Below are 22,171 nucleotides of genomic sequence, written 5' to 3' on the forward strand. Positions count from 1 at the left end.
TTACAGTGTTTGGTTAAATCCAGCGGCCGTGAGTCTCGCATTTCTTTAGTGCACCGGCTGCACGCAAAACTGCATTCTGGCTCACAATGTGCAAGTTAACTGCCATCATTTTACGCTGCAAAGGAAAAGTCAAAAGTGTTGAATTTGTCTCTTTCTATTCCTGCTCTGAGTAGAGATTCTTCAGGTCTGTCCTTTGGCACAGGACTTTAACTCGAAGCATCTGGATACTGGCACATCCGCTGGGGCAGTTTTTGCAATGATTATAACAAAGACGGGTTTTTGGAGGGTCTTCAAATTGAATCCATTCGCTAAGAAATTAGTTTGTCTGCAAACAATGTGGGAAGTCTTTTCATCCAGAAGACAGGATTTCACATTAAGTCGACCTTGTGGTATATCCTGCTATTGTTTCGGAATGCTGAGCTGCAGGCTTTTTGATTCATTAGAAAGCCATGAGGACTAGGAGTCTGACTGGAAGCAACGCTCATTCTGCCCAGTTCCTAATTAGGTGCTCCAGTGCAATTTCCTTTGAACATGGCAACCACCAGACTCATTATGGAATAAATCTCTTTTAGTAGGAGGTTAGCAGAGACCTTGGAGGTTGGGAGAGAGGTGAAAGTTTGCCCTGGCAAATTACAGAGCACGGGAATGTACTGCAGGTATGTCTCAGAGACCTGGAATTAAACCATCTGGCACCAGAATGAAACAATGTTGCAAGCACAACTATTTTTCCTCTCTTTACGTGTGTCAATGAATGCACACTCATGTACAAACCTGTGGTTTTCCAGAGAGGATGTGTTACCCAGGAGGTTTCCTTTGCAGTAACCAAGCAGCCGCAGCCCAGACAAGAGCCTGTATTTACCCACTTCCAGCGGGTGTGCACTGGTGGCCCGCTGTACCGCCAGCAGCACAAGTCTTCACTAAATCATCAAAATCATCGTTCTGATTGGGAATCACTGGAAGTGCTGCAGTGAGGCATCTCTGTCATGACTTCAGCACTTTCTTTAACCGCACTTAAAGTAACAACCGTTTTTTGGAAAGGTTTTAAAAGGAATTACAATGAACGGTTGAACATGACTGTGTTTTTTATGCAGGACAGGACGCCTGATTTAAAAATTGGTCTTCCAGGTGAAAGATTTGTGGCCGATTATGCCAATGCAATCTATGATTTGCTTCCAAAAGTACGGTACCAGGGAACACGTGAATCATTGTATGAGTTAGAAAACTGGAGAACTATGTAAAGGATTGGTGCAATCTGATAACTGAAAAGACACATGAATGAAGTACCTTTGAAACATGTTTATATACAAACTGCCCTTCCAGAAGATGAGTGAATATCTTTTATACCAGGTTGGTTGTGGCGTAATCATGTTGCAGCATCATCTACATTAGATTCTCTCAGATGTCCGGGGAGCTTTGGGGCCGTTCTGTCTGTGTAAGAGGAGGGATGTGGTAAAGCCTCTTGCAGCCAGAACTGTGTGTCCTGCTGGTTTAATGTTGGCCTTAGCAGCCTCCTTTAACTGCCAGCTACACCCTGCTGCTTCTGCCCTGAGGCTGTCTGAATGGAGACCTCAGCCAGGTCTGCTGTTGCCTTACGCGGTGTGCCAGTGATGTAATCGGCAGTCAAGTCTCTTATGATGTCACTGACATCAAACTTCTTTCCCATCGGACAAAGGAAAATGCCTTGTCTGCTACTACTTCAACAGTATCAGTGCACTCACAGAACATAATTTTTTGTAGGTCGCAAGCCTTATTAAGACATATTACACCCCTTTTTTAATGAGAAATATTAAACTGAATAATACTAGTATCCACAACCCTGAACTAGTCACATAAAGTGTCATATATTATACCATATAGATGTAGAAGGTTTTTGTATGCCAGCTTGCCTGTCCCCACACAGAGACACACGGGTTACTGTAACATTAGAGATGGAGTGAGTCACAGTAAAGTAACAGTACCTTTATACTGTACTCCTAATGACACTTATTCCCCCTGCCTGGACTCTATGTGCTTCTGATTAATAATTTATTGACACTTTTCTAATAGACGTATTATTTCTTAATATGTATATTGTTACAAATGGGGTGGGACAGATATTTTAAAACAATGACACAACACACAACAAAGCATTTGACATAGAGGTTTAATCAGTGAAATAATTATTTATAACCCACCAACTTGTATGTGATTTCTAACAATATACCCCAGCTGGTATAACTAGAGGCACACCTGAATTCTTTATTCTCTGGCACAGCTTTGTTGAGAGGAGTAATAATCCAGGCACACTTAGTTAAAACAGATATTACAATAAACTACACAAGACACAAAACATACAACACACAAAGTTACATTATATTCAGAATTTACAGATAAGGCGTTTCAGAGGCCTAACATTCTGGTCACCCAGAAAACTCCAGACTGCTACTAATGCCTACAGAGGCCTCACAAGAGGTGAGCTGCCTTCTAACTACATACAAAGCAACCTACAGTTAAGTCTCTCTCTCTGCGCCTTGGATGCCACAAAATAAATGGGAGCATATATCCCTATCCATAAAATTCACCCTAATCAGGAAAGATGTTTCTAACTGAGGTATCTTTTACCCAGGAAACCCAAGTTCCCTAAAAACACTGATAAGGTTCAACTACTCAGTTCCAGTCAGGTTTGGTTTGGATGATCAAGAGGTAGGGGCACTCACTTGGCACAAGCTTCAAGTCCCAACTCCTCCGGACTCCTCTCTTCTCCCTGCTCTCCTTGTTTCTCCTCCTGCTTCTCTTCTCCTGTGCTCTTAATGTGAACTTAAACTGTGTCTTTCTGCCTTGCTCCTTTGCAATCATTAATGCTCAACTTGCCTAGACATACTAAGATGAACTTTACTATTATTTACTATTCTTGTTTCTGCTCAAGGGACTCCCCAGACCTCAGCAAACATCCTCTCTGCTTTGAAGATAGAAGTATTTACTCTTCCCAGTGTCACAAACTTTATCATGTCTCAGCCACCAAAGCTGTAACAAAACATTAACAAAAATATTGTCCCCAATAATTGGTTTCATCAAGTGACCTTATAGAGTAGAGAGGTTATTAAAGGGGTGAAGGAAAGGTAACATATTTCTGCTTTTATCTGAATTATATTTCAGTAGGTTTCTGAATTTAAATTCCCCCGTTTAAGAGAAAATGAGTGTTCTTTACTGAGAGAGCTTAGTGTTTTTTCCAACTTGATTTCCCTTATTTATAGGCTTATCAAGAGGATGCCCAATTACCAACGTTAGCAACATTAGGACAATCACTCTGTGTCTGATGTCGTTTTATGGCTAGTGGTCTTTTGCAAAACAAAAATACAAAACTTTGCATACAGGTTCCCCAGTGGACCCAACAAATCTGTACTGAACAGTGGAAGTCACCTTATTTATGTGATTCACGCGGATTTCAGCTTCTGCTTCTGAGATCTGATTAATCCCACAAGTGTCGCTTACCAATTTCTGGTGCCTTGCAAACCCTGTTCAGTGACAGAATAAACTGTTTGCTATAGACCACAGCTCTTTCAACTCAATAAACACAGAGGTGTCCATTACTCATTATAACAAAAACACACACAAAAAACTACATTCTGTTCCTTTTCCTTCCTCTAAAGAGTCTTTGTTTGAAGTGACTCTAAGACAATGGCAGAGATTTGGTCCCAGGTAAAACTGTAAAGGAGAACAATCAAAGTTATCTTTTACCTAGACAATGCTGGGAATAGTAGGGTACACATGGTCTCCACTGCTTGGAAGGCACTGCTGCTGTAAACCTGAGTCCCTGTTTGGCACTTTGACCACCACCACCACCAGTGTGCAGCCCCACCAGAATGGCCCAGCCCTAGCCATAGTGCGCCAGAATGCTCACCACACACCAGCTAATGTATGTATGTAATGAATGTAGCCAATTCATAGAGGGGGATTATTAGGAGGCCATGATTGGTAAGGGCCAATGGGAAATTTGGCCAGGACGCTGGGGTAACACCCCTACTCTTTTCGAGAAACGCCCCGGGATTTTTAATGACCAGAGAGAGTCAGGACCTCGGTTTTATTTCTCATCTGAAGGACGGCGCCTGTTTACAGTATAGTGTCCCCGTCACTATACTGGGGCATTAGGACCCACATGGACCACAGGGTGAGGTCCCCTGCTGGCCCCACTGACACCTCTTCCAGCAGCAGCCTTAGTTTTTCCCAGGAGGTCTCCCATCCAGGTACTGACCAGGCTCAACCCTGCTTAGCTTCAGGGGGTTGCCAGATGTGAGTTGCAGGGTGATATAGCTGCTGGCATATGAAAGGTGCATTTGAATAGCAGCACTAAACCAACAGATCTAAGGTTTAAATGTGACAAAACACAAACATTGTAAATAGAACCATAACAAGTTTTTAAACTAAACCAGTAATAAAATCAAGAAAATGTTTTGTGTAAATGTCCTTCACTAAGCTCCGTAACAATGAGGCCTAAACGATGGCAAAGGCCGAAAAGCATGAAAAGCAAGTGTCACCGAAAACATTGAACCACAAAAATAGCTCAGGCAGTTCTTACATGTTAAACTGAAACAAAACAACAACAAAACTGTCTTGCATCACACTTCAAGCAGAACAAAACAAAAAAACATGTTAGGACAAAAATGTTAAAAAACACAAGGAAAGTACCAGATATCAACATGTTGTGAACGGCATTATATAACTCAAAATCCATTATCCAGTCCAGTTTCTATCTTCCTGGGTATCCAGCCTGTCCCTGGTTGGTCCTTTTCAACCAGGCTCCCTGAACGGTACCCTCATGTGAGGCCCAACACAAGAGCAGGCCCTGTTCTCTTCAGCAGCACCGGGGTACCGGGCGTGACGCTGCTCTGGCCCAAATCAATGCCCGCTGGCTGGTTTCGGGACTGCAGTGTGAGCTCCCCGTTGGGTTCAAATCGGTGCTGTTGAACTGTGCTGAAAATGTGTGTGGGAGAAATGGTAGTGAGACGGATGCTGTCTGGAGACAAGATGAATTCCGGGTCCTGCCTGTGTTCCTGCTGCTGTGAGACGGGCTCTGGGATGAAGTCCGGGCTCCCCGCTAGCTGGCAGAGCTCGTCTGAGGACGCAGAGTGACCCTGCCTGCTGTCTGTGTCTCTGATGCAGACAGGAGTAGGAGGCGAGGCAGCCAGGTGCTTGGTACTGCAGACAGAAGTGTGTCCTTGCAGAGGCATATTATCGTTGCACTGCAAGGAAAAAGTGTCCCTGCCGCACACAGTCTCTAAGATGGCCTCAGAGCAGTTACCCTCCTCTTGCAGTGTCTCACAACTCACCCGGTCTTCGTCTGTAGCCAGGCTGTCGAAAGGGCTCTGGTTTGGGAATGACACAGGCTGCCTGCAGCCCAATTCACTGGTCACTCCTGTCAGCACAGGGACCCCAGAGCTGCTGTCCTCTGTCGGCTGGGGCTCTTCAGTCTCGGGCGTGTTGTGGAAGCCAGGTGGGGGTGCAGAAAGCTGAGGCTCACTAACATGTCATTGCAGGGAGATGAAATCGCTGTCTGCTGTGGGCCAGAGGACGTGGGGTGGCAGCAGAGTGACTGCTGGAGGGTTTTATTTCCTGACTTCCTGGCTGTTTTAACATAACATCACTTTATTAGCCCTATACAGTTTCTTGCATGAGGAATTTGTCTTTTCACAGACCCCAGCTTGCTCTCCATGAGACACACAGACAGGGAGAGAAGCTTGGGGTCAGAGCGCAGGGTCATTTATACAGCGCCCCTGGAGCAGTTGGGGTTAAGGGCCTTGCTCGGGGGCGCAACGGAGTAGGATTCCTCTGCCGGCTGCAGGATTTGAACTGGTAACCTTCCAGCCACAGGCGCAGATCCTGAGACACAGAGCCACCACTCCGCTCCTGTTGGGCTCTTGTAAGACTGATGGAAGACAAGGTGTGTGGAGACACCTTCATGAGCCTTATGTTGACTGTTGAAGACAAACTGCTGGAGTGGTGGAGGTGTGGTGATGTGCAGAGGAGTCTCCTTTAACACCAGGTCACCTTCGGTTCAGGTTGACCACAAACCTACTGCTGAGGAAGAAAGAGCTTGAGGAAACAGCTCTTCCATTCCTGCAAGCCTGGCTGGAAGTGAACATTTTCCAGAACGGATGATGCAAGACCACCCAGGCAGGACAACCTCAGGAAAACACTGTCAGGGTCTCACTGTGGCAATAGAGCAGCTGTGGGACCAAACTACTACAGACTTCAACAAGAGACATCACGACAGGCCGCCCCTGACCAGCTGGCAGCAGCTGCCCTGGAAGAGTGTAGCCGGACAGCCTACGGTCCAGAGGCTGATCAGGACTGTGAGTCAGTGCTCCAGGGCTGAGTTAGTCCTCAGGGAGGTCAGACAAGACACTAACGTTGGTTTTGACGTTACAAAACAACTGTTACACTGTTTATGTCCCGAAAATCCATTGTGATTTCCTGAGCTGTATTTTTGTTCCTACTGGCTCTGGTTACTTTTCATATCCATGTCCAAATATTTGCTTCATTAAATCAACTAATTGATCCATTGAGCTGAACTTAGTGTTTGTTTTATTAGAAGCCACACACCTACAACAGAAGTACACATGCAGTCTAAACATACAGTATGATTTCCTTGTAGTTAAGACATTTTGAAAATGATAGTCGGCTAGGATTTGAGTATCACTTAATGCTTAACGCCTCCACGCCAAAATTGCCGCCGCTTTAAAACGCCCCTGGTTTGTATTGGGTTTTGTTTCCTTTGCTGTTCCTTAGAGACTTCAACTCGGCCCTGATCCGATTCCCTCTGTTTAGAGCGCCGTTTACTCGGCAATAAGATACAGGGATGTTTGTTTTACACCTGTCACCGCGTCGCACACCTGAGCACGTGACGTCCGTGCCAAAGATGGACGGAAGCGCCGCCCCCCGCTTTCTGAAGCTGGTGCGCGCTCCCGGCTGCGCGCCCCCGCCGCCCGCCGCAGTTCCCGTGGAAAAGTATTTCAACAACAGTCGGTGCGCGGCTCCGAGACCGGCGGCTGAGTCTGTCTCTGTGTGTGTGTGTGGAGACACACAGCGTGGATGTGGGGATCCAGAAACACTGGACACAACGAAAGGGTAAAAAAAAAACATTACGAGCGGAAAGCCTGCTGGGATAATTAAGGAAAGCGACAAAAAAAAAGTAAAGTAAAAAAAAGACATTTCTTCAGAGGTAAGCGGTTGACCCCCTCCCGGACCGGGTCCGGACGGGGTTTCGGTTGGGATTACGGGTCGGCGCGGCTCCGCTTTGTTGTGGGAAGAGCACGTTACAGTGGCCGCGACCATGTCGCTGAGCTCGTCCTGGCCCGGGAAAGGTAAAAGCGAGCACGAAGGTAGAGGTCTGCTTTTTTTTTTCTTCCTCCCCAAGGCTCTTCTCTGTGTCGGGGGGGGGGGTCGGCTGGGGGGTATTTAACAGCGGGGGTGCGTGTGCGTGTGCAGGGGCCGGCCCGCTGTCTCCGGGAGAGCCCCCGGGCCGGGCCGGGTTAGCCGTGAGGGCGCCTCGGCGCAGCCCCGGCCGGCCGGCGAGGAGGCAGCCGGGCACGGGCTTGCCCTTCACGGCGGCGGGGCTCTGCGGCCTACTCGGCGTCGGCGTGCGGGCCGGGAAGGGAAGGGGGGCCGCTGCTCAGTCCTGCGGGCTGGGGTTGCTGGGCCTCTCGGTTTGGGTGCCGGCGTGCGCGGCGGGGAGGCTGAGCTCGGTCCCCGCAGAAGCCGGGTTGTTGTTGTTGTTTTAAACGATTGAGAGAGCGGCTCTACGAGATGTCCAGCTTGGCTGACGAACCCCAGGAAATGGAAACGATCGTTGTGTTTCTCCGAACTGCTGAAGGACCGCAGACAGCAGGAGCGTTAGAAGAGCGACCTCTTCTCTAACCTCATACAGGAGAAATGGCTTTCATCCCCTACATACCCCTGTAGCAGGGGGGCGTGTGTGTATGTCTCACGGTAATCTTTTAAACACTATTGCTATCTGAATACCCCCTCTGCGGTTTGTTTTTAAATCCCCTGCCGCCCGGCTGTCCGAGCCCGGCAGACGGTGCCGTGATGTTTGGGTTTTTGGGTGCATGTCTTTTCGCTGCCAACATGGCGGAGGTCAAGTTGCTACCCCGGCCTGTGCTGCTGGAGCCGAAACCTTGCTTCTTGCCTTGAGGATGTGTGAGGGCATCAGGTGATTGAATGTACTCGTCTGTAAGACGGACGCTGCAGCTCCTGAGCGCCGGACGGGTACGGAACCAGCTGTCCTCCGAGACGATTGCATCTGGACCATTAAGAGATGTTTGATGCTCTGAGCGGATTACGTCTGCTTTGAAGTTCAGATTTACTCCACAAAAGCGGGTTGCGTGGGTTACAGTAGTGACCCAGGAACGCATTAACGAAATGAGATTTGCCCCCCTGTGAGGGAGATCTTCAGTTCCCCTAGTGCCAGTTTTAAAGAAGCATTTGAAATAAAGATGTTGCACGATATTTTGGCAGTTGCGTTGCTGCTGTAGGCAAAACTAGCATTTGTGTTGTAAAAATCCCATATTGCAGTACAGTGTAATATGTAGTTAAATGTCACCATTACATTGCACTTTGCTAAGGTAGGGATTAGTCCATCTGTTTTGCTGATGTATTTGCTGTTGTAAAAGCAGATACATGATATTGTGGCTGTTTGACACACTTTCTTGTGACTGCCCAAATGTTTCTGGGTCACTGTGAAGGGGTGATTGTTAATTGCAAAGGGGGTGCTATTGGGACCCTGCTAGTTGTCCTTGCTGCCACCCTGATTCAGGGTAGAGGGGACTGGACCCACTGTACATGAATAGCTCCCATAGGTGTGGGACATGCCACCTCTCTCCTCATCCTGAAGTAGAGTGGGTGACTCAGGGGCTTTTAGACAGCTGTCATCCCAGCTCTAAATCTTGGGCACGCAGGTGAACCGCCCTCTGTTTCTTAAGAGGATTTATCACCCTCGCATCTGCTTTAAAACTGTCCCTGCTGAGCTTGTCTGTGGTACTTATTTCTGCTCTAGAGCCCCTTCAGCAGAGTGGCAGCTGCAGAATGAGAGTACACATGTGAAGGATTGTTACAGGCCGTAGGTATTGACACCCAGCTTCTGAAATGGGGTTACTGTTAATTTGAGTGTATTGGCTTATCAGTGATAACCTCGTCTAAGTTTTCTAATCAGTCGCTCACCTGACTAAGCATCGGTTGTATTCCGGTGAGTTTGCTGCAGTACAGTTAGGCTCTGCTGCCAGTACTTGAGTCTGTAGCTACTTAAGGTGACTTAAGTGTGTGCCAGTCAGAATTGCAGATTTGCAAATGTATTCTAATGGGCGTTTGTGTTTTACTTTTTAATGGGAGTAAATGCTTCCTTTGGGCTTTGTAGAAAAGGCACCAGCCTTTGCCGAGCCATAGTTCTCAGACATGCAAGACGTTATCTGAAAAGTCTGTTTTGTCTTCTTTGGGTAGTTGGGATCTGACAACTGCACTTGTGCATGTAGTCTGATGAGGATATAGGCCCTTGTCTGTTTCCTGTGGCCATGGCAGGTATCCTAAATTCCCCTTCAGTTTTGAGACCTCTGTTAAGTTAGATGAGCATCGTTTGCAAGGTGGACCCCTGGTTTCTGCCCCTCACCCACCTCGCGCCTGGACATGCTTCATGCAGGAACTTCAGTGCTGCAGGGTAGGCGATTACTGAACTGTCTGTGTTTGTGTTTTGGGTTTCGTCTTTCGTTTGGTCTTGCCTGTGCAGCTTCTGGGCTGGCCGTTTCGGGATTCAGCTGAGATATCTCGGGGAATTTCCAAGGTCCCCTTTGAGAACAATTCAGAGGATTGGTTTTGAAAATGTTCAGTGTGTTCTGTTAGTGTTGAAGATTTGGGTTACTGAGGCCCTTTGAGAGCTTCCAAAAGATTAGATATGGTTTAGAGGAAATAAAAACATGCCCGTTTCCACTTGTGCTTTATTTTAGTGATAAACACAATAAATACTCTACGGAGAAACATTACGTTGACAGATCCTGTTTTATAACTTGTATTTCTTTTACATGGAGCAGTGCATATCGCAGTGTTGTACCAAAGTCAGGGCCCGTGTCCATGGTATTCATGTCCATGAAGGTCGTGTGTCAATTATTTTTGAAGTCTCGCCTCTGTGCTGTCTGGTTATTGTTGTGAGCTGAAACTTGCTGTTCCTCCTGAAAAAGAGTATGGTATATCCAGCCAGCGTCCGCTCCAAAACAGCCCACTGAACCCTGGAAAGATTTGAGCTGGAAAAACATCTATTTGCACTATAACCCCAAATTCCTGCAGCAGAGCTGGAAGACCTAACCGGGCCACCGCTAAATTTATATTTTAGGCTAGCAAGAACTCCAAACAGCCTCCTAACAATGTCATATTTTAAAAATTAATGCTAAGATTTACTGGAGTGCATGGGAATGTGCCTGGAATGTGTTTTATTTTTCGCATAAAAGGAGAGTTTGTGACAAGTGTTCTTTATTAACAGTAATGTGAGGTGTTTGTTTATTACGCAGTTCACTCATAATGAGTTTTCCATATGGAGTCTGCTTTGCATCATGTTACATATCCCTTATTTGCTCCATATCCTGGTTCATCATGGGCTTCTGCAAGCGTATATGTAAATAGCCTGTTTGCCTTTTTTATGTAAACGTCTTATTTGCATTCCTTTGTTCACAAGTACCTGGCTTCCCTGCGTGCTACTAAGCTTTACATCCCACAGCGCATGCAGCGTAAGCAGAATTCTGTTTATCATGTGTGTTGTAGTGTGGCTACACGTACTGCCCCGAAGTTATAGAGCAAAAAAGTATGTATGCCGGCTCTTAGGCACATCCAGTTTAACACAAATCCACATCAGAGGGGTCACATTCCTGCTGAATGGTCTAAAACTCTGTGGTTTGGAGAGATGCTGGGGGAGCAGTTTTCACCATTACTGCAACCATCTGGACAGCTTGTCACATACGTAGCTTAGGTCTGTTATGATATCAAATTATTCGCACTCGTGTTGTGCTTTTCATCCTAAAGGGTCTGAAGGTTTTTTTTAGGCATCACAAGAACCTGCCTCATCTACCACTGAAGCACAGTACCCACCTGTGACCTGGGGAAGCTTATTGAGACTGGCTACTACAATCCAAGAGTGAAATTTAACCTGACCACCACAGCTCACAGCTCTGCTCTTATTAAGGGTACCTTAATAAGCTCTTAAATCTTGATTTTTAAAGGCCAAGTTGTCAGGCTCTTGATTTAATGCTTTGTCCAAAAGACGGTATTTAGTCCTGTCACACTTGCCATGCTAGTTTAGTATTTCTGGTCCAGAGGAAAGAGCACCATATACTGGTCTGCCAGGTATAGCAGCCACCTCCTCTCTTCTTCTTGGTCCAATACAGACCAAGTTCAGCCATGCCTGGAGATCTTGCTGAGGTCTGACTGCTTGATCTTGTCATGTGGTATAGCTGCTGTTGGAAATGGGACTTTCTTGTTAATTTTCCATTTTCTTTTATCTTCATGGAGCTGAGAGCTTGTGTCCAGGAAACATGAGTGTTGCTAAAGGCAAATGAATAATTTGCAGGATAGGCAATAGTTTGTCTGAAGCACCTGTGTGTCAGCCTTCACTTCTCTCCTGCCTTAATGTTCTCCAACTTGAAATTAAATTGTCAAAAGTTACAGATAGCAGAGTGCTTTCCGGAACTACTAAATGAGGTTAACTAGAGTGTCTCAGACATCCACTGTGAGGCCATTATCTCTAATGTCTTCTGTCTTGCCTAGGTGGTTGGGAGGCTGGAGGGCGATGAGTGGAGGCAGACTAGCCTGCGTGTTGTTTTGAGGAATGCAGATAGTTTTAATCTTCACGCATCAGGCACAATGTAAAGTAGCTGCCAGTGTGGGAGTTGAAGGTGTGAAAACAGAAGGGTTGTTAGCACTCCAGATTAGAGCAAATCAGTGCCAGGGGATCAGGCTGAGCTGCAGCCAGTTACTCCAAAAGGACAAGCGTGCACAAACTCCCAGACCCCAAGAGCTGGCACAGGTGGAAATTCGTTTGTTTTTGTTTTAGTTTAATTTGTGGAACTTTCCCCCTTCCACTTTGATATGAATATAGTTGATTTTTCTGCAAGCTGAAGTCATAAAAGTTTTTTATTTTGTTTCTGCAGTGTATCGTAGATCTTTCTCTTTTAGAGGTCATTGGGATTTTTGATCTATCCTCAGTAAGAAGGGAGTTCTTTTTTAATCCCAAGTATGAAGTTTAGTCCTGTCACCTGTGTGCTGTTGGAGTTTCAGCTCTAACTGTTGTCGGTGAAGGATCAGGCTTTTTCTTTTTAGCGTGGTTTCCAGCGGGTTGTGTTGAATGTTTCTGGGCCCTGACTGTGGTGAAGGCAGGGCAGGCCCCGAGAGGCGCGGTGTGGGGCAGGCCCAGCCACTTCAGAGCTGTCAGCTCACTTTCTTTGTCTGTGCGGCTGGTGGTTGTAGGTGGAGCCACGAGGCCGTGAAACCCGAGACGGAGCAGAGCCCAGAGGAAGGACTTGCTCCTCAAAGGGGAGTGAGAAGGCTGCAGCGTGACATTCGAAACTTGCAGGCTGCGCAGCGCACACAAAGGAGGATCGCTCCATCCTGGAGCTGGAGCTGGGGAGGGGAGGACTTATTTTTAACTCGCCACTACAAAAGGCCTCTCCTGCTGCTGGTGTTCGGGGGTTCTGTTTTCCTGAAGATAAGCGACCAGAAGAGAACTGGGTGCTGGAATTTGCTTTGCCAGCAAGGGAAATGAGCAGAGTTTGTTTTTTTTTTCCCCCATGGCTTCTCCCAGTGTTTCTCCCCCAGAATGCTGTCCGGGCTGTACTGCTGTGGGAATTTGATACTGTCGGGGTCCAGCTTGCGTAACTTTACAGGATTACAGTGGGCTCTGTTTTTGGTTGCCAGTGACCCGGCTCCCCGTCTCTCCTCCGTCCTGTGTTAAAGAGGGTTTTGGAGGTTGCCGGCACCCCCGGCGTGCGGTGGCGAAGTCGGGGGAGAGCTGTCGGGGGTGTCCCGTGCCGCAGCCGCGCAGAGGAAGGTGTTGCGAGGGGCGGCGCAGGGCTGCGCTGTGCTTGCTTGCGTTGCCGAGCCCGATCTCTCCCACCCACCCCCCCCCGCCCTGAGGGCGTCTCACCGTGGACGTCTTGGGTTGAGGTTTGGTAAAGGAGGGGCCTCTGTTATGGGCTGTTTTGTTTCTATGGCAAGCGAGATGAGTGTTGGTGCCTCATGACGAGTAAAACTCCAGTGCACTTTCTGTACTCATGGAAGGGAGTGCTTGAACTTTTCACATGCATATCCGGACACAAAGTTGTCAAGACTAAAGGTAATTATACCGATTTTTTTAAAAAAACGTTTTGAACCGTTTCTTAGCCTTTACCTGGTTGTGTAAAACAGCAGTGAGAGTGTTGTGGCCCAATGAGAAATTTGGCACCTTGTAGACTGCTGGAGTTAAGCCCGTCCCCTAGTTTCCCTGAGCTGCTCGTGCCCCCTGTAGTGGAGAAAGTGCTTGAAGTCCCAGGTGAGTTTCGGGGCTCGCAGAGCTGCGGGACTGCTGTTTTGCTGAAGCCCCAGAGGAACCGAGTGGAAAGCTCTCAAGCTTGATAGGAGTTTTGTTTCGAGATGTTTACCTCCGGTTGTGTGTTCTTGAAGGCATTTGGTGGCGAGCGGAGCCGAGAGAGCCAGATTCGTGGGGTGGATGCTGCCGTGTGAATGTTGACTCCCCGGCGCGATGTCATACAGTGCGGTAGAATGCCAGGAGCTCCTACGTGTGCTTTCCCCCAGCTGCATCCAAAACATGGTGCAGTAGCAGGTTCCTTGTGTTACAGAAGAGTTTGTTCCGTGTTCATTTTTCCTTTTCTTTTTTCTTCGGTTTGCCCTTTAGGTTGTAGTTGAAATTAATGGGATTGGGGGGGAGGGGGCGGGGGGAGAGAATGAACCAGAGAATCTTTAGTTTTAGTTCTTTTTTTGTCTTTAAAAAAAGCTATCTGGTTTCACGGTTGATTGGTGACTCATGGCCTTTGTTTTGGTGCTTGCTTTTGAAAAGAAGAAAGATGACGTTCAGGTGCTTGCTGAGCGGAAGCAGTGAAGTCTTCTGAGAAGAGCAGAAAAACAAATGTGCCGCTGTGGAAGAATAATGCTGTTTTAAATGTTCGTAGTCATCAGGAGGAGTAAGTGCTTTCAACCAGAAGGCTTACAGCTTAAACAAAGGGCTATATTTACCTTCTTTGTCAGTCCTGTTAAAATTGCCTCTTGTTTTTAATTGCGTGCTTCTAACTGTACTGTAGCTAGGAGTGTCTTTTCGTGTATGTAGCAGTATGTCAATTTTCTCTCTTATTGCTTCTTTACATTCTAGAGGTCCCAAAATTTCAAGAGAAGAAGAAAGCCTTAATTGGAAATCATATGGACGAAGGCAAGCATCCAGATTCATTTTTGTAATTGAAATGCGTAGTGGGATTGCCCTGCTGTGTTGGTGTGGAGACATGGCTTCTTTCTCTCTCTTGAGTGGAGGGGGAGAGGCTCCTCTCAGCTGGGGAGTCTAGCAGGGAGAAAAGAGCAAGTTAGCAGTTCACCCAGATTGGCCTGCCAATTCCCCCCCCCCTCTTCCATGTGGAGCGCGGGGAGCACACAAGCAGATCCAGCCATTCCCGATTCTTCCACCCCTGTGGAAATCGCCTCATTGATCCTAACAGGCTGAGACCTATGGAATGAACTTGCCTTTCAAGCTGCAGTTCAGAGGACAGGGACTCTTGTCTCTTCCATTCTGTGGCAAGGCTTTGATCCAGCTGTCACTATTTCTTAGCTGAACCTGTCCTTCAGTAACAGAGGGGCTGGAACAGAAACTTGGCACTGGAGTGGGATGGAAGTGAGTAGGTGCCCTACCCTTGTTTGTGATGGGGGGGGGGAGTGGACTGCTTGCTGACCTAAACATCAATTTGCAGTAACCATCAATTTCCACTCTGTAAAAGAGTGAGCTGTTTTAGTGGGTCTGGTACATCTGATGCTCCACTGGAAGAGGGGTGTATCGCCTACCTCAGGTGGACTGTCCAGCGTTCTTCTGCCAAAGCAGGGACGGGTGTGCGAAAAACAGTCCAGGGTGGCTTTTCCGCTAGTGTGGCCACTGTGACGGTGCTTGGGGTGGTAGAGTCCTAAAAGACAACACGTTAAATGTTGAACCACTGCCTGGCCGTTGTCCTGGCTGTGTGAAACTCCAGCCACTCAGTCTGGAGAGGGTTGTAAACTGGTTAAAAGAAAAATCACTGATCAGAGCACTCAAAACCTTGTGTGCTCCAAGATGATTTGAAGTACAAACATAGTACAAGAGAAATTATATTCATCTTCATGTGGCTTTTTTTCCCACAACCCAAAAGTTTTTTTTTTTTATTCTAAGTGTTTTCTCCCCTGCTATATTCTAACCATCGATGCAGCTGTAGCTTTGCAGGGAGCTAAAGCCTGTTGTATTAAATGCATGTGTGACTCTGGATTTTGTCTGCTTGCATGATGTGATCAGTGATGCACTGGCTAGTTTGTAGATCTAGTGTTTTGATAGTCTTACAATCTGAAAAGGGTCTTGGGAGCAAATCTATGTAACGGAAACTTTCTCATCACCAGTGCAGCTCGTTTTGGATTACCATGCAGAGATGCTGTACTCGCTTGGCGTGCCCCAGCGAATTGCTGCACATGCAAATATTTTTCATAATTGCATCAGGATGATTTCCTGGTGTAAACATCTCCCTGCAGCGCAGTGGGCTGTCTGGTGCCAGTCCTCTGGGGGCACAGAAGCCTCTTTAAACAGCACATCTGGAAACATGGTCAGGTGTAAAAGCTTTGAGGCTCTACAAAGGAGAGTAACACATCCACCACACTCAGCACTGCAAAGCATGAGCAAAGGCTAGCATTTCATAAAGGATTAACACACCATTCCGGGAGATTGTGCAGTCGGTGGGGTAAGGACTTCAAATTTCTTAAATAAGGTAGTAGGTTTTGTAAAAATAAACCGAGATTAGTACACTATGAATCTGAAGACCAAGACGAGGCTTACAAACCTTTTGTCCATTCCTTCTTTAAAGGAAGCTGGACGCTGGAGCCTCTATGGGCAGGGCAGGGCTGTGCCCTTGATGGGACGCCAGCCCATCGCGACCGGGATGAACAAAATTATGAAAGAATTCTCTAAAACGTTAGACAGTTTAAAGATGGCATGTAGCCGAATTTCAGCTTTCATCTTGGACGATTCCTCTTGTATCGGATGGAAGAGAAATTTTCAAGATCCAACTAACGGTATAATTTGCAACTGCTGTAGCAGCCTTTGAAATTTTGAAAAAATTAGGTGGTTTTCATGTGTGGTGTGAGAACAGGTCAAACAATAAGTTTGACTTATTTGCAGATTTATTTGGCTTATCCTTCTATCCAAAGTGACTTGCACTTGCATGCATTTATACGGCCTGGTATTTTACCAAGACAATTCAGGTTAAGCACTTTGCTCAAGGCTACAACAACAGCAGCGTCTCATCTGGGAGTCGTGCCCACAGCCTTTCAGTCCCAAGTACAGAACCCTGACCACTGTCGTCCAGATTAGTCTAAAAATGTAAAACTACAATCTGAAGACAATGACCTCAAACCGATGTCACTAAGAAACAGCTCCCAAAACTAAAAGGTATGAATCTCAGGATTTAACAGTGCAATAAGTGCACTCATAAAGCTGTAGTATAACATCAGACACTTTTCTGCAAAATAAATTAATGACCTTATCAATAAATCTATTTTCATGCCCCTCTGCCATAAGGGAAATAAACATTCATCATTTATGGTTTTTCTTCAGGCATATTGCATTTAATTCTTGTTGTAACGAATTCTTACAGAAATATGATTAGCCACATACTATTTTCTTTATCCATTTTATGTATTCATCAAAATAATGCAATGGAAACTTCATAAACAGTTACCCAAACAATTAGTAATGCTACTAAATTAATTATGGACATAGTGTCCTGAAACAAAGTTGGGTCTTGTCCCATCGTGATATTCCTTACGTTTGTCGGTGAGTGCCAAGCTCTCAAGTCTTGTTTTCTTTGCTGCTGCTGCTGTGGTCCACTCATTTTTCACACATTTACATCACTCTGAGGAAGGGAGACTTTCCGAAGAAGAGTTAACTACAAGTCATGTGGTTAGAACTGTGGTTTTCCCTGTCGTTCTGCATGGTGGAATGACGGCTGTGCGTTTTAAGTTGGACAGGCTGGCGAGATCTATAGAGGGGGTTTTCTGCAACGTCAGGAACTAGCAGTATGTAGGGCAGGCTGCTTTTTATGTTTGTACAGAGGTGCAGCTCAACCCTTAAGAATGTTCAGTAAGTGAACTTCTTGATTATATAAGTTAAACAGGTTTCTCTAGGGGTAACCTTCTCAAGAGATACCGCTGTTGACGAAATTGTCTCTGTTACGCAGGCTTCGTTACCTTACAGAAATATTTTGTGCTTATCCAGCATGGTGCTAGCATATTCCCAGAACAGTGTCTCAAACAACATGTGGATGTTAGAAATTAACCCCCCCCCCCCCTTTAATAACATCTAATTAATAGTGAGGACATTCTTCTCTTGGAGCCTGTGGTTATTGGGACATTTGAAATGTACTGTGCTATAAGCTTTGTAGAACACTGATGCTGCTGTGTGAGTTGTACATTAATGGATCATATATCCTTTATTCTGGTTCTTGCTACGAAATCTTACAAACATAGAGATTTTCTGTCAGATGTCATGGGTGTATGGACTCCAGAGATTAATATTATTAGTTCCTGTTAACTCTGCTACACTGTGTGAAAATCAACGCCTCCTAATCTTTCAAATGTGTCAACAGACACCATCTCCTTGCAGACCATCTCTGGCACATTCCTGCTCATGCCCCTCTGGTTCACTGACTGGCGCAAGGCCCTATAGCAGGTCCCTATAGCAATACTTGGACAGTACTGGACCATGAACATGAGAGCCTCGCTGGTGGCCTTTTCTCAGCGTCGGGCTGGAAATCCTACACACACTTGGCGTACGGTGCCATACATCCACATACACTAGAAGGAGCAGATCCTTCTAGTTGAGATCCACACGTTCTTTCTGATTGGGGTTGTTTGTGTAGCTTGTGACTCGCAGCGCTTGTTTTACCAGTGATATCCCTTGTGTATTTCAGAAGTAAAAATGAAGAAAGGGCCACTCAGCAGCCATGGAAACCCAAGTGAAAGGGAGTGTAAACACCCTCTGACAGAGAACAAACAAACATAAGAGCACTGCCTGAAGAGGCCTGCATATTGACACTCAGATCAGTTCCATAGATCTGTATACCTCAATGTTTTAAGAATATGAACCATTCTTTTTTTTGTCCATTAAGCTCCTTCTATTTTTTTTTAAAGCAAACCGAAAGCTTTTTGCCTAGGGGCTGTTTTCTAGGTGACTGCTTCGATACCATGGGTCAGTACTGGTTACCTGGACTAAAGAGCCGGGGGAGGGTTACCAGCAGCAGGTGACACTATGAAAGTAACCTTATTTGTAATCTTATTCTTTGCCACTCGTATTTATTTTCCCCCCGTTCTTTGCCCGCTCCCTTGTAGAAATGAGTCGCCAGACCGCCACAGCGCTCCCCACAGGAACCTCAAAGTGCGCACCGTCCCAGCGAGTCCCAGCCCTGACCGGCACCACCGCCTCCAACAACGACCTGGCCAGTCTGTTTGAGTGCCCCGTCTGCTTCGACTATGTCCTGCCACCCATCCTGCAGTGCCAGAGCGGGCACCTGGTCTGCAGCAACTGCCGGCCCAAGCTCACCTGCTGCCCCACCTGTCGGGGCCCGCTGGGCTCCATCCGCAACCTGGCCATGGAGAAGGTGGCCAACTCGGTGCTGTTCCCCTGCAAGTACGCCTCCTCGGGCTGCGAGATCACGCTGCCGCACACGGAGAAGGCCGAGCACGAGGAGCTGTGCGAGTTCAGGCCGTACTCCTGCCCCTGCCCGGGGGCCTCCTGCAAGTGGCAGGGCTCTTTGGACGCGGTGATGCCCCACCTGATGCATCAACACAAGTCCATCACCACCCTGCAGGGCGAGGACATCGTCTTCCTGGCCACGGACATCAACCTGCCGGGGGCGGTGGACTGGGTCATGATGCAGTCTTGTTTCGGCTTCCACTTCATGCTGGTGCTGGAGAAGCAGGAGAAGTACGACGGGCACCAGCAGTTCTTCGCCATCGTGCAGCTCATCGGCACGCGCAAGCAGGCCGAGAACTTCGCCTACCGCCTGGAGCTCAACGGCCACCGGCGGAGGCTGACCTGGGAGGCCACGCCCCGCTCCATCCACGAGGGCATCGCCACGGCGATCATGAACAGTGACTGCCTCGTGTTCGACACCTCCATCGCGCAGCTGTTCGCCGAGAACGGCAACCTGGGCATCAACGTCACCATCTCCATGTGCTGAGGCGGCACCTGGCTGCCACGGTAACCCGAGCAGCGCGAGTCTGTCTTTTTATACAGCGGGGAGGATGGGGGAGGGGCTGAGGACGGAGTTCTTCAGAAGAGGCGTTCTTAAGAAAAATCATTTCAAATTTTGGTTAGGAAATGCAAAGCTGAAACTTTTATGGAAGTTCACTCTTGACTGATTTTTAATTTTTTTTTCTTCCCCCCCCTCCACAAGGTTCTGGTTCTTGAAGTTAAAATGCTGGCTGAGCTGCATGTGGAGACGCTAATGTATGACGCCGAGGGGGGGGGGACACAATCTTCATCTTCTGATAAACCACTGAATTATCTGCCCAAGAATGGGGACATCTCTTTTTTTGTAAGAAATTAAAAAAAATCTATAAAAAAAGCTGTTGTAAGTTGTGGCTAAACTTCAGTGTTTGTAGACTGATTGTATCGTTAATACTGTTGTCTTTTTTTTGACGAGCCAAGTTAGGCAGTTTCAGGCTGCCTTTGTCTTTGTCCGATATGTCACTACATCATAGTATTGCTGCTGTTTGTTTTTATTTTCTCTGTGTAATTCTGTTTTTTAATTATCTTTAGTTTTTTTTGTCATTTAATAAATTCGACCATCTTTTTCATAATTCCAGTCATTTACAATTTTTTTTTTTGTTGTGAATTCTCCCACTGCATTTCTCTATTTTTCTATATTGTAATTATTTATGTCAAGTGGTTTAGTGTTCTCGCTGGTGTTTCTAAAAGGCATGTTTCTGGAAATGGGGTGCGGTGTTTATTTTCCCTGGCCTGGACACAGAGGGCCCGGTCCGGGTGCCGATGGGGTCCGGCAGCTGCACTGGCTGCGACCCTGGGCTTCTCGCTCAGTGGTTCCAGGTCTCTCCCAGGCTGAGGACGGACACCTGTGCTTCTGTTTCAAGGGCAGTGAGCACACCTGAGCTACACTGCTGCTAGCACGGCCATTTCACAGACTCGGCTCTCCTGACGGACGCTACAGACTACCCGATTGTGCAGTGAGAGAACTTTTACTCTTTCCCTCGTTGCCGAGAGCAGGCTTTTGTCCATTTTTCTTTGTAATGGAGTCTTGTGGTGAAATGGACAGAGTCGTTTGCTTATTTTGATTTTTGTTTTGTAAGAACATCTGTACTCGGACTCCTAGATCAGAGGTTTTCGGCCTTGCCGGCCGCTGGAGGGATGCCTATCCCTCTGCCTCTTTGCAAGCTCTCAGCCAGATGCTTTCTTCTGTAACCGGTTCTCAGCTGAAAACAAAGGCCCTGGCCGAGCATGTGACTTCGGTTGAAGTGTCAGTTAAGTAGAGGGGAGCTCTGCAAGCTGGAGACCCGGAAGAGGCATGGTGATCTGCATGGACATGCAGGCTGGAAACCACTGATCTGGGGTGCAAGTGTCCATTAAACAAGGAGGATCACTTTGGTAACGGTAAACTGTTATTATTCATGTTATGCCTTTTTTTGTTATACTCTGCTATGTTGTGCTGAAAATTTATTAAAAGCCAATCCATGGGTTTAAGAGTTTTGGTCCGGAGAAGGTAACACCCCAGTGGGAACCCTCTCCCCTTGCATGTTCTCTTCTACAGAACATGACAAGAGCTGCAGCCCGTTCCTCAGGCTATATCTTGCTTCAAACATTTAGGTGCTGCTTTAGGTGTAGCGAAATGATTGTGATAATCTATTGATGAAATAAGATTGACCTTCGCTGAGCTTCACTGTTGCTTTTCTTAGCGGCCATTTTAAGTACAGTACAGTAACCCCAGTGTTATTGTATCTGAAATTAAAGTATTTTTTGCTAAGCAATACTTCTCAAGGTTTCATTAATTCAAATTCATTCAAATTAGTTAATGTGAACTGGTTTAAGATGTGTGATGTGAATACAAATGTTAAACTTTCAGGTCCCGAAGTTCAGGGTGGTGTTGAGCACAGGTGTTGCTCAGTTTTAGGTTAACTAGATTTGCACTTCATAATCTTGAGAAGGATGCAAACATGGCAGAATATAACAGCAACTGAGGAACTTGGGCAAGTTATTTCTGATTTTTCTTTTTCTTTCCTGCCTTGTGTGCTTGAGGTGCATTCATTTCATATCAGATGGGGGCTCAAATAGGAATTTCATTGTCAATTTGGTCTGTTGTCTTTCAGCTTCTGGCATTTTACTTTACAGGCTGCAGTGAGAAGCTGGGTCGTTACATTTGAAACTTTCTCGCACCAGATTAAAGTCACTGTATTGGTCGATGAAAGTTTGGAAAGAGTAAAAGATAAAAACTCTGCTCTTGCATGTGTTGTTTTAAAACCCAATACGGCGGTCGGGAAGCTCAGGGGTGGCAGCGACAAGATGTCACAGTGTTTAAGATTTGATGTAAACTGTTCAAAAATATATCTTCTGTTGTTGAAGTGGAATTGCTGGTGATGTACAGTATAGCGTTTTTACATGAAGTCGGAAGTACATTACGTGGAAACCATTTAGGATGAGTATCTTTTTCATGCAGAAACAGTAGCATATAAGCAAGCCATATTCAGAGAAGAAATCCTGTATAAGATTTTGGTTGGTGTTCTGGAGTTGTGGTCATTTTTCATTCGGTTATAGTTGAGTTTGTCCTGTTCACGGTTGGGCCTTTTCAAGTTTTTTATAGTCACTTAAGGAGTGTACATTCGTTAGTTTTTTCTCCACGATTTCATTGTATTTATGAATAAACAAATCCGTTCTATATAA

The 22,171-nt window shown here is 46.4% G+C and overlaps 1 protein-coding gene across 17 annotated transcripts; it reads left to right on the forward strand.

The window, feature by feature from the left end:
• Positions 1 to 6,949: 6,949 nt before the first annotated feature.
• Positions 6,950 to 22,171, forward strand: siah1 (siah E3 ubiquitin protein ligase 1). Of its 17 annotated transcripts, none has more exons than XM_088614227.1 (5): positions 11,230 to 13,342; positions 13,669 to 13,816; positions 14,063 to 14,186; positions 14,372 to 14,428; positions 18,607 to 22,171. In XM_088614227.1, the coding sequence occupies exons 3-5, from the start codon at positions 14,165 to 14,167 to the stop codon at positions 19,455 to 19,457; spliced, it is 930 nt and encodes a 309-aa protein (XP_088470353.1). In that variant the 5' UTR covers positions 11,230 to 13,342; positions 13,669 to 13,816; positions 14,063 to 14,164; the 3' UTR covers positions 19,458 to 22,171. The 17 variants fall into 17 exon arrangements, with proteins under 17 accessions (XP_088470360.1, XP_088470348.1, XP_088470355.1 ...); XM_088614223.1 differs by lacking the exon at positions 14,063 to 14,186 and adding an exon at positions 18,189 to 18,466; XM_088614222.1 differs by lacking the exons at positions 11,230 to 13,342; positions 13,669 to 13,816; positions 14,063 to 14,186 and adding exons at positions 6,981 to 7,198; positions 18,189 to 18,466.

Source organism: Lepisosteus platostomus, chromosome 20 (assembly GCF_059453375.1).
Source record: "Lepisosteus platostomus isolate fLepPlt1 chromosome 20, fLepPlt1.hap1, whole genome shotgun sequence".
NCBI classification, from domain to species: Eukaryota; Metazoa; Chordata; class Actinopteri; order Semionotiformes; family Lepisosteidae; genus Lepisosteus; species Lepisosteus platostomus.